Source organism: Staurois parvus, unplaced genomic scaffold (assembly GCF_062004578.1).
Source record: "Staurois parvus isolate SC_StPar_1 unplaced genomic scaffold, SC_StPar_1.0 ptg000727l, whole genome shotgun sequence".
NCBI classification, from domain to species: Eukaryota; Metazoa; Chordata; class Amphibia; order Anura; family Ranidae; genus Staurois; species Staurois parvus.
The window spans coordinates 1,819,188-1,832,280 of NW_028318523.1; the positions used below are offsets into that span (position 1 = coordinate 1,819,188).

Consider the following 13,093-nt stretch of genomic DNA (forward strand, 5'->3'; position numbering starts at 1 on the left):
TCGTCACTGTTACATCGGCTGATACTGAGACCGGCCTGGCACCCCATAATACCACCCATCCCCGTATACAGAGCCGCCCGCACCGTGACATCATCCCTGAACCATAAATCTCCACCAGCTGGATCAGTGACCCCTGTATGGGGCATGCTGGGAGATGTAGTCTGCTGCTCGTGCACCGATTGAGGACTCTGGGCCTTCTAGAACTACAAATCCCAGATTCCCCACGGCAGGCTCCTCCATCCCTGTCCACGGCTTCATTTATCCCTATTGTATTGCTTCTGGTGGAGGAGAGGACAGAGCTGTGCTGAGGAGAAGCTCAATCAAGACCACAGATCCATCCCAGTACCCAGAGAGGGAATCTCCTGGGTATCCAGGAAGCTACACCCACCAAACCCTTTAGGGGACCTCTGGCTGATTTGGATCATCATAAAGCCCTGGAATTATCTGATGTGCCACTTACCCTTCAGAGGGAGGATTACCCACCACTTGGTCTACCCTGATTTCCTTGAGAGGACATCTGGATCTATATGCGAATTTATGTTGCGCATCGAGTGTGCAATTTTACTATATCCATTTGCACAAGCACCGGAATACCATTGAAGCAGGCACCTTCAGAGCACTGTTGTCACTTTTGGAACATTTCTATATATATTTCATAATCATTTATCTATGAACTTCATCTACTTCATTGTTGAGGCACCTTAAAAGATGAAATATATTTTTTAGCGCTGCACTGTGATTTATTATTCCTTTGGAAGTGATTAACCCTTTGAGAGCACATCAACAGAAAATGTTTTTGTTGCAGAGGATGCCTAAAATCTGACTTTGATCTTGGAGCAGACTCCTGGGAAAATCAGTGAGCCAATCACAACAGCAGGTAATGATATTTCTGGGGTGTTCCGTACACCAATATAGTACGAAGCGCCAGCAGGATGCCATATTGCACTGGAGATCTCATTCAAACAGTCACTGAAGATAGATCACATTTTTTTATCTCTTTTGAAACCGCCTATCAACGCTACTCACAACTGTTAAAACGAGGAGCGGATGGAGGTGTACACACACTAAGGACCAGTTCACACTACATGCGTTTCAATGTTCTTTTTATCTGCATCCAAAACGCACAGAAAGTAGGTGATATGGTTGTCAATGTCATAGTTCACATTAGTGCTTGCAGTTCCAGTGCGTTCCGGATGCAGAAAAAAAAGTAGAACATGCTGCATTTTTCCTGCACAGAACTGTACTGGAACGTGGTAAACGCATCAAAAACGCACTGTAATGCACCAAAACCACACTGGAATGCACATGTCCCTATTTATATTAACGAAAAAGAGAAGGGAAGAATGAACTGGAAAGCATCAAAAACGCACCGGAATGTTTCAAAAACATGCTAAAACCACGCATGCAGAAACGCATCTGGAACACATCTGGACTGGATTTCTATAGTGTGAACCGGCCCTGAGGATTGGCGTTGCTTCGCATTAAGGTGAGATACATAGAATACTGCCTACAGAGTACGGAGGGCATTGCTGCTTTGTAACTGCCTCTAATCACGCATTGTAAGTGCGCCTGTGGCTTTTATAATGTATTTAAAGCGGAGCTCCACCTAGAGCAGAAGTTCCGCTTTAAGCCTTTGTCTCACGCTCCCCATTAAGGATTGGCACCTTTTGGGAGCGGGAGGGAGAGGGTATCAGAATTTGACCAGGTACCAGCTCCTACTTCTGCTGCGAACGCCTAGGCAATCGGAAGCAGCAGTTGTCCTCCTCCCCTCTCTCTCCATAGTCTTATGGGACACATGACAGGTCCCAGAAGACTACAGGACCATTCACAAAGTGCAGCGCTTCTCGCACATGTGCAGTGGGCACTGAAGCCGCAAGCTGTCATAGCCGGGTGCCCACACTGAAGATGCCAGCACCAGGGAGAGAAGACGGCCGGTGAAACCAGAGGTGGTGAGGACACTGCTGGACCAAGGGACTGGTAAGTTTTTGCTGAATCAGACCCTGCCATAGAAAAACAGGACATGCTGAAAACAAACAGTTATCTGTTCATTACAGGAAAAGACAAGGGATTTTCTGGATACTGCCTTACACAGATGACTTTTGCCAACTTGACTTGAGAACGGTGACATTTGCAGTTCCTCCTCAGGAAAAATAAGGAGAGGAGTTGTTGGAAGTGGAAAGACCCCCTGGAGGAGAGAAGGAGAAATCCATCCATCCATCTTAACCTCCCTAGCGGTATGATTATTTCAGATTTTTGGTGCTGAAAGCGGTACCATTTTTTTGCATGGAAATATGTATTTTTTTCATGGTAGGCCTGTAATTTAGGAATAACTCCCTGAAATCTGTCCGAACAAGAGTCTAGTAAACATTCCGGATATGATAAAACTTGAAACACGAAATCATAAATTATAATTGAATAAATACTCATAAAAAATAATAATATAATAATAATAAATTTAATTCAATAATATCAAACCAAAAACACTGAAATTTGAAATATAGCGCCAAGTTCGCACATCACTGAGCAAAGTCGCAAAATTGTTTTCAGTGTCTGATGACGAATTTCCCCCATGAATCATTATCACTCAATTCTGCAAGCGGTTCTAATTTACTATCGCTGTTCTCTAGCCGGTCGAAAACCGATTTTGACCTAAAGGGACGCTTTTTGGACGCCGTGGACTTTTCTAAGTTTCCAGGCAGAAAGAACAGTCAAAATGCAGGCAGGGCGCCGGACAAAGCACTCGGGACAAAATGTATGTGAAATGGTTTGATACAGGAATGTTTTGCTATGAAATAATCGTTTTAAAAAAAAATGTCATTTTTTTTTAATTTTCAAATTTGCCGCCGGTTCCGGCGCCCGTACATCCCGACGTCACAGGGACCGGAACACGGAAGCCAGATGCGGGAGCGAAGGACAAGGTAAGCGCTGCAGGGAATCCCTGAGCAACGCCGCATGGTAAGCCCGAGTGTAGCTCGGGGTTACCGCTTTTGGTACTGAAACTTTACCCCGAGCTACACTCGGGAATACCGCCAGGGAGGCTAATCCAGCATAACGGGGCTCTGGAGGGAAAGAAGACCCCCTGTGGAAAAAGCATATTACTACATCCATCCATCTGGGGTAAGGATACAGTCTGAAAATTACCCACTAGCCCATATAAGGGACACAAGTTGTTTTGGAGTTACTTAACAGTTTGGTCAAAAAATAAGGTGCGCTCATAGAGGAGAAGGAGCACTATTTGCAAAATCATCACGAAGTGGACTTTTGATTATAATTATATTTATTTTGATTAATACTTATTTAATTTGATTATATTCAATTTGATCACTTAATGTATATTTTTAAATCAGAGTAATTTTACACCGCACTCTTTACGGTTTATGGTAATTTTTCCATATTATAATTTGGTCATTTGAAAATCACTATATGATTTATATATTTTGTCACATAAGGTCATTAATATAATTGTGATTATCAGTGGAGCGTGACACAATTTTATATAATATTGATTAGAGCTACACATGAATATGGGAATGTGTATAGTGTAAGCGAACCACAAGAACAATATTTATTAATAGTATAAAATGAATTTCAATACACCATAGTAGCTCACAAGCACTGCCAATATAGATGTCCTTTCATTGACTGTTCGCAGGTGGTTGCTTCAATTGGAATCAATGTGTTCAAATGACATGATGTGAAATCTCTTACCAGAAAGCCATTAATATCTCTGATGTGGGCCTGGAGGGCCAGAATGGAGCACCTCTGCTCTGGTTTATGAGATGCAACATTTTCCATTTTCCTAAGAGATGAGCAATTATTCCATCCACTCCAGTGATTCAGCGGTGATAACCAGCAGACAGACCTTGGAGAGACCGTGCCATGTGTTTGACGCACATTATCAGCGTGCTAATTGCAGAAACTGTGAAAGCCCAAAATGAATGAAAGGCCATATGGGTAGTCAGGCTGATCAGGATGAACAGCATAGCTAACCTGTTTAGTAGGCATCTTACTCCTTCCAGTCATCTGCACTGTAGCCTGAGGGAACAAGAGCCATGACACTTAAAATGAATACTCCAGTGTAACGTTTGACAGCTACATCATTAATGCTACTCCTCATGGATTGGCCGTTATGCTATGACTAGGTATAAATAGCAGGGGCATCCCTTGGATGAATTCTACTCTTTACAGTCTGTCCAGAGTACCTGATCCATCACTGACAGCTACCCAGTACATCCTCTTGGGCTGCCATCATGAACACACACGTGAATGGAGAAGTCAACTGCAACTATATCTCCAGCCACACCAATGGCACCATGGACGTGAAAAAAACTCTGATGCAGCAAAATATGAACCAGAGCAAAACGGAGCAGTTTGATCAGGAGAAGCTGCCAGCTTTAGAAGGTGCCTACAATGCCATCCTTCGAGAGCTGGGCGAGGACCCCGAAAGAGATGGACTGCTGAAGACCCCCCTGAGAGCTGCAAAAGCCATGCAGTTTTTTACTAAGGGATACCACGAGACCGTTCATGGTAAGTCCACCTGGGTGCCTGGTGGAAGGTATACGTCCCAACCTTCTGAGATGGGAAAGAGGGACAACTTTAGCAGGCAAAGGACACAACTCTTACACATCACCACCCACGCAGGCTATATAGAATGAAAAAAGATGTGTGAAACCCATAAGGCCCCATTCACATGGGGCAGACTCTGATTAGATCCTCTGTGATTGGAGCAGAGAGGGTGGATGACAGGTCTGTATCCGCAAAGTTTATGCAGAGTGGACCTGGATGCAGCACGCTCTGCTCTATGGGTGATAAGGTGTAAACAGATTAAATTGGAGGGGGATCGGATCGGACGGAAGTCAGGTGTAACAGACTCTGCTGCCATCTGATCCAATACCCCCTCCAATTTTTTTTTCTATAGCTGACTGGATCAGATTGGAAGTAGGCAGGTGTAAACAGACAGGTGTCCGTTTACATCGCCAGTCCATAGGGGTGATTGGAGAGTCCCATCGGGTCCATCTGAGAAACTAACAGCGGTCCTGATCGGACCCTGGGTGTGAAAGGGTCCTAAGGGTTTTATTTTCCAAAAATGACTTTTCCCTTTAATTGGCACTTTAAAATAACAAATGCATTTATCGTGTGATTAAATAAACAGATGTCCTTGCAGTTGGGGGGATGTTAAAAACACATGGCTGAGCTGTGCTTTCACCCCTCCAACTGCTCCCCCTTTAAGCTGCAAAGCTACTCATTCAACTAGATGGGGCTGCGCCATAACTGCACACAATGCATGCAATTTCGGTTCAATGGTGCAGGTTTTTGGGGGTTAAAACAGGCAGTACTGAGGGGTCATAATGCCTCATCACCAGCTGTCTAATGCCCTATGAAGAGTAACCCAATGCATACTGCCCTTCAGAGGGCAACAGAAGTGTAAATGAGCCCTAAATAGTTAAAGTGAAGTCACATATACGTGCCTCCTCTCCAACGTTCAACGGTTCTGCGCTGACATCTTGGTATAAGGTATAGAATTATTATTATTATACAGGATTTATATAGCGCCAACAGTTTGCTCAGCGCTCTACAATATAACGGGAGACAATACAGCAAAAATACATTTCAGTACAGAAGGAATAGGAGGGCTAGGGAATAGGGGTGGGAGCAGGTTTAGGCTGAATTTCAGACCGAACTTCTACTTTGAGGTGATATTATAGTCCACCAAAAATAGTATGCACCACGTACTACAATGTTATGGCCAGTGCCGGGACAGGGTGATCCAGTGCCCAGGGCAAGGACCAGAATTGCACCCCCTCCCCCACTGTTAATACATGCCGTAGAATTGGTGTACCACTCCGCATCTATTCTTTGTCCCCTTGCTTCTCTGCACAAGAGGCAGCTTCCCCTCCTGCCCACCCCTTGTCCTGACCCTGATTATGACAGACCAAGGGTAGATTTAGACATGCTAAATCTCCCTTGCCTCTGAAGCCTGATCCGTGTTCGATTCGCACTCCAGAGCCTACTGCCAAGGGGCGGGGAAGTGAATCGACGCCTCCTCACCGCCTGATTTACCTCCATTTTTGCCAATGATCATGTGGTAAGAGGGGCATTTGGGGCACTTCCCCATTTACTGGAATGTGAAGCATTCGGTGGGCTTGCTGCCTGGAGACCGCTACAGGTCGAGTGAAGGCAACACAGGCACGAAGCATCGCACTCACGGCATTTAAACATTCCCTTCAGCTGCCTGTGGCAGCTTATGGGGTGCAGTTGGTGAGCAGAAAATATGTGGCTCAACCGCACATTTTTTGCTGCGCCCCACAACCGCAAATCTAAACAAAGACTTACCTGGTAATCAGAGCCCTCCAGTGCTGAGCTATCACCGCTGCCTCTCATCCCGGCGCTTCCATCTTCACCTGGTCTTCTTTTTGTGTTCCATCTCTTCCGCCACTTGCATGGCCAGGCCACGATGACGTCACTTACACAGGACCAGGGGTGGACTGACCATTTGGAAACTCGGGCACTGCCCGAGGGCCTGGGGTCAGTAGGAGGCCCCATGAGATGCCCCTGGTACCTTTTTCATAGGCTTTTTTGAGTTTGGGCAAGGATACAGGGGCCCCATGATCCCCTATTGCCCGGGGGCCCCATGAGTTGTCAGTCCACCCCTGCACAGGACTCACATCACCACGGCACAAACAGCGTGCTGTAAATGTGGTCTGAGCATGCGCATGCGTGGCTCAGATCACATTACCCCTGGCAAGCTGGGAGAGACCACTAGTGTCTCTTCTGTTATAAAAGCCCTGTCTGTCAGCAGGTTTCAAAAACTTCAATATCACTTTAAGGGCTCATGTACTCTGCAGCTGCTAAAGTGACATTCAAGAGCTGTTCAGCGTTTTTTTCAGCAGCCCCTAAACTGTCCCTAATGTTTTCCTATGTGTCCATATACACATCGTCGTTTACAGTCGTTTACAGGCAGTTGAGTTTACAGTCGTTTTCTTGAACGCACCAAACTTACGTTCAGGAGTAGATTTTACCGCCGTTTCAAACGCCAAACACTTGTAAACACTTGTAAATGCGGTTAACCGTGTTTATAAGTGTTTTTTAACTGTTCCATGTCCAGATGCTGTCCAGAGGCTTTTTTCATCATCAGAAATGCATGCAAAGCGGTTTCCATGTATACATATGGACCCGGTACACCAGCGCAGTCAGTTCCAGGTTTCGTGTGAAGGAACAAATGGTAGAACGTGCCGCATTATGCTCATGATGGGATCCGTAGTGAATACAACCAGAAAATACAGGTCATCTCAACACATACTGCTTTCTCTGCTTCTGCTCTCTCTATTCCTCTCAAAATGGTGTCAGCCAATGAGGAGAGGGAGTCCCAGGATATTCGAGACTCCAGTGCACATCGCTGGATCGAGAGGGGGCTTAGGTGAGTATTGGTGGGGCTGGGGGGGGATGCTGCACAGGGAAGGTGTTTTACCTTCATGCCTTTACAACCACTTTAAGGAATAAATTGGCCATACATGAACAATTTTCCTGGCAGCACCGATTGGCGGCACTCACGGGCATCCCTATGCAGCTGAGAACAGAGGGAATGCGATCACTCATAAAAAAGGCAAAAAAAATTATAATGTTTGCCTTTCATTTCTATTTTAAACTGAATGCGTTGTTTTAGAAGGTGATGGTTCACATATACAATAACATGTTTAAAGTGGTTCTAAAGGCAGAAGGTTTTTTTATCTTCTGCATTCTATGCATGAAGGCAAAAAATCTTCTGGGTGCAGCTTCCCTAATACTCACCTGAGACCCATCTCGATCCAGTGATGTGCACGGGAGCCTCAGCTGTCCCAGGACTCTCTCTCCTCATTGGCTCATGGAGCGATGGGAGCCATAGGCTCCAGCTACTGTCAATCACAGCCAGTGAGCCAATGAGGAGAAAGCGGGAGTGGGACCAAGCTATGCTCTGACAAAGTCTATTCACAGGAGTGCGGCTCTGCAGCAAGTCTGCTATTGGGGGCACTCGGGCAGGACCCAAAAAGAAGAGGATTTGGGCTGCTCTGTGCAAAACCATTGCTCAGAGCAAGTATATATATATGTGTTTGTTATTTTTCTTTACAAATGTTAACCTTTAGAATCACTTTAAATATGCAGCTTTCATAAAAAATATTATCTCATAAACCTTCCATGAAGGTCCCTGGTCTAGCACTCCCTGGTATACGGTGACAACACCCTGTCCTGGCCTCCAATTTGTTCTTCTGTGTTGTCACCCTGTCACATTCACCTCCCCTGGAACAGTTGTGCCAGTGCTCAATGTACCGGCATCTTCACTCTTGTCACCCTCAGGGACCCAGTTCTGAGCAAGCAGCTAATGCTGGAATAAGTGCATGTGGGCAGGAGGAGATCAGCAGCTTTTAGATGCAAAAAAATTGTATTCTGTAAAAGAAGAGAACAATTGATAGTGATCAGGGGCGGACTGACCATTGAGCCACTCGGGCACTGCCCGAGGGCCTGGGGTCAGTAAGGGGTCCCATGAGATGCCCCTGATACCTTTCATAGGCTTTTTTCAGTGTGATTTGAGTGTGGGCGAGGACACATGGGCCCCATGATTTCCTATTGCCCGAGGGCCCCATAAGTCGTCAGTCCACCACTGATTGTGATATATGGTGCTTAGTTCACTTTTTATTTCTATAAAGAAGAATCTTTAAAACCAGATTTTGCTTTGCATTGCTGTTTGCACCTCACCATTATACTTTGTACATTGGCCATGTTACCATTATGGCACCTTAAATAAACTGGCAGTTTGTGCGTTCTGCGCAAAAACAAAAAAAAAACAGGTTCACTTTCCTCTATGAACCAGAAGGTACATGTACTTTAAGTGACACTAAATGATATCTTTATTCTTCATAAATAATCCCTAAATATCCACTACTTGATGATCTCAGTATCTATTTTTCATGAAATTGTTCTTACTGTATTTTTTTCCTCCTTGTAATGTCCTCTGTGAACTCTCGAGCCTCTCCTTTCCCCCCGACTTGGAAGGAGAAGTACATGTTAGCTGCGGTTATGAGCACTGCTCGACACACACTACACTTCCCATAGTGCATCTCAGGAGAGTGCAAGAGAGGGTGCCTATGTCCCTACATACAGTTAGACATGGAGAATGCAGAGACTGTAGCCACCCTCTAACAGGAAGGCAGATCAAAGCAGCTACAAAGGGATTTGGAGGAGGCTGAGGAGAAGCAATAGAAGAAACATTGTTGCATTGAGAATGCATACATAGAGTTTAATATTCCTTTAGCCCCCGTTCATACCAATGCAATTTGTCATGCGCTTTGATCATTCAAAATTGTATGACAAGGCGCGCCTTATTTGTGCCTATGGAACTGTTCAAATCGGTGCGACTCCGACTCACACAAATTTTTTTAAAAAGGTTCTTGCACTATTTTTGCCGATTTCATGTGTGACTTGCATTGACATCTGTTCATGAAGTCACACAGATGGCATGCCGCACATGAAATTGCCTAAGCAGCATCATTTCAAAGCCGCATTCAATGCGAACCAGGGCTATAAAGCATAGTTCACCTTCACCAAAAACTGCCCATGCAGAATAGGGACATCTGTAGATAAACAAACTGTGCAGCTTTGCCCAATATTGAAGAAGATCGAGATCAATCGATCTTCCCATCCATGCTAACATGGATCAAGAAATCTCCATTTTGCATCTGACAGGATGCAGTCACTGTTGGGTAGGGGTGAGCTCGGGTGAGTTCAGATCCTGTTTTGAACCCATCCTGTTTTGAACCCCCTGTACTGGGCCATTCATCTGCAGCTGGAACATTCCATGCTCCACAGCCACATGTATACAAGGGGCATGGTCATGTTCTGGCTACAGATTGGCCAAGTACAGGTGACAACTTTCTGGTGGGCTTGCTCAGGTGGACCAGGATCCGAACTCACCCATACTGTTTTGATGATAATTTTCCACCCTAATCAGTCTATATTATTTTATTGCCTTTCTATAATGCAGTCCTTGCTCTAATTGCCTGGACGGGGCTCTATATAGTGGAGGTAGGGATGGTATGTATAGCCCTTAGTAGGTTTCAGGTTTCTTGGGAAGTCTAAACCTTTCCAGCAGTCTCTGGTGGGCTGGATTAGAGTAGTGGTTGAACGGTAAGTTCATTCTGCTCTCTTGAACCTGTTAAATAACATATTTTACTGTCTACTCCATAGCCTTAGGTACTCAGCAGAGTTCTTTCATAACTACTCTGGAGAAGCTGCTATTTGCCCTCCAGTATCGGAGACCATGATCCCTGCTGAAGCTAATATTCAGGCATATCTGGCCAGTGTGTAACTGTCGCACTTACCAGACCTTAGGCATAGATCATGTTACCAATACCTTGAGGGGGTACTTTTTTTGCGGATTAAGAGCGTACACTGAAAACTTCCTGTTATGCTTAAAGCTTTAGAGCAGCAGAACAAGAGAAGGAAATTGTTATCCCCATAAGGCACAGTCTCTGGTAATCTGTGTGGCGCAGGTTCATTGGCATTTCTTTTTGTGGTGCACTGTTTCTGTATGGCAGTTTCTAGCAGTATCACTATGCAGTGCAGTCTCTAGCAGTCACCTGGTAAGGTGCAGTCTTACTGTATGGTAGACGTTCTGGCAGTCCCTCTCTATAGTACAATCTCTGCCAGTATCATTGTATGGTACAGCCTCTGGCAACCCTTCCTTTCATACAAACTCTAGCAAATATTCTGTATATTGCCATTTCTCTTTCCTTCCTTCCTTCTTTCCTTCCTTCCTTCCTCCTCTTTCCTTCCCTTCCTCTCTTTCCTTCTTTCCTTCCCTTCCTCTCTTTCCTTTTTCCCTTCTGTCCTCTCTTTCCTTCTTCCCTTATGTCCTCTCTTTCCTTCTTCCCTTTGGTCCTCTCTTTCCTTCTTCCCTTTGGTCCTCTCTTTCCTTCTTTCCATCTGTCCTCTCTTTCCTTCTTTCCATCTGTCCTCTCTTTCCTTCTTCCCTTCTGTCCTCTCTTTCCTTCTTTCCATCTGTCCTCCTTCCTGCCTTCCTTCCTTCCTTCCTTCCTTCCTTCCTCCTCCTTCCTTCCTCTTTCCTTCTGTCCTCTCTTTCCTTCTTCCCTTATGTCCTCTCTTTCCTTCTTCCCTTCTTTCCATCTGTCCTCCTTCCTGCCTTCCTTCCTTCCTTCCTCCTCCTTCCTTCCTTTTCCCTTCTGTGCTCTTCCCTTCTTCCCTTCTGTGGTCTTCCCTTCTTCCCTTCTGTCCTCTCTTTCCTTCTTTCCATCTGTCCTCCCTCCTTCCATCTTTCTTTCTTTCCTTCTTTCTTTCCTTCCTTCCTTCCTTTCCTTCCTTTCCTTCCTTCCTTCCTTCCTTCCTTCCTTCCTCTTTTATTTCTTCCTTCCTTCCTTCCTTCCTTCCTTCCTTCCTTCCTTCCTTCCTCTTTTATTTCTTCCTTCCTTCCTTTCTCTTTTATTTCTTCCTTCCATTCTCTCTCTTTCCCTCTCTCTCTCTCCCACCAGCAGTCTGTGAGCCCTGGTCCACACTGGTGCAACTTATCATGCAATTTGAAAGTTCCAAATCACATGACAAGCCATACCCTATTTGTACCTATGGAACCATTTTGGGGAATTCATGTGCGACTGGCATAAACATTTGTGAATGAAGTCACACAGACGTCAGGCAAGCCACACATGAAATCGTACTGACCAGTGGCTTTGAAATCACACAACTTCAAGGGAAATTTCAAAGCCACACTCAGTGTGAACCAGAGCTTACAGTCTCTCGGCAGGGTGTGGTCAATGGAGAATCTATGCACCATGAGCAGTCTATGGCAGTTCCTTTGTAACTTACCTAATTACCAAAGTTTTAAATGCAGACACTTGGGGGTCTGGTGCAGCTCTACATAGAAACCAATCAGCTTCCGTGTATTATTGTCAAAGCTTAAAGTGTTACTAAACCAACAACAGTAAAATCAGTCTGTATATGCAGTAAAGCATGCTTGTTATATTTACTATGGATGTTTGATCCTGTCTTCTCTGATCCTCCCCTTCTTCTACTGTCCCCAATCCATTTGCTGATAGCACAGAGCCCTAGAAGACACTCTACACATGCTCAGTTTGGATTTGTATTGCTAGAGAGTTTTTTTTTTTCTTGAGAGAGTGCATGTGATCAGCACAAGGCCAATCAGAACTGTCCAGACAGAGGGTCAAGGGTTATGCAGCCTCATAGGACAATTGGGGTAGAATGAAAACTCCTACATGCTTCAACCAGTGCTCTGCTGGACACTGATAGAAGTCATAAGACTGTTCTAACTACTGATGAGAAAAGTTATTTAGCAGATTGTATTTAATAAAATAATTGCATTTCTCTATTCTGTGTACTGTGGGAGACCAGATATAGTGAATGCAGGGTCCCATTTTTAGTAACAAGCTGAAATTAGAAGGTGATTGACTACCAAGCACAGCTGCACCAGATTCTGAGTGTACTAGTTTTAGTAAATCTATATTTTTGTAATAGCAGTCCTTTATACTTCAATAAAGTAACTAAACTACTTTGATTAAGCAAACACTTTTTTGTGTTATGGTTATAATAAGACTGATAATTCATGTTAGTATAATTTGTGTATAATTTGTGTTTCCAGATATACTCAACAACGCCATATTTGATGAGAACCATGATGAGATTGTCATTGTGAAGGATATCGAGGTGTTTTCTCTTTGTGAACATCACTTGGTACCGTTTTTTGGCAAGGTATGAAATGGGGTTTAAGAGCCTATAACCAGGAGGAAATGGGAAGGGAGACATGGGCAGGGGACCAGAGATAGAGAAGAGACAGAGAACAGAAAGACACAAGGGGAAACAAAGAGGAATGAGACTCTAACGAGAAAAGGGGAGTGGGGTCAGAGAAGAGTTGCCACCCGTTTCATATCATTACTGGATCATCCTGGATTTCAAAGTAATTCAATAGTTCTCTCTCTGTGCTGTGCTTTTGTTGGTTTCCTCCCACTCTCTAAAGACATGCTGGTAGGTTAATTGGCTACTGTCTAAATTGGTTCTAGTATGTGTATGTATGGACATAAGATGGGAGACCTTG

The 13,093-nt window shown here is 44.6% G+C and overlaps 1 protein-coding gene across 1 annotated transcript in view; it reads left to right on the top strand.

The window, feature by feature from the left end:
* The first annotated feature begins 4,169 nt into the window (after positions 1-4,169).
* The window catches only part of LOC149445327 (GTP cyclohydrolase 1-like), a 35,321-nt gene continuing 26,397 nt past the window's right edge, over positions 4,170-13,093 (top strand). Inside the window, exons 1-2 of the mRNA XM_089653915.1 lie at positions 4,170-4,527; positions 12,641-12,750. Of these exons, the coding sequence (XP_089510041.1) occupies positions 4,251-4,527; positions 12,641-12,750 (387 nt within the window). The 5' untranslated portion in view covers positions 4,170-4,250. The remainder of the gene's footprint in view (positions 4,528-12,640; positions 12,751-13,093) is intronic.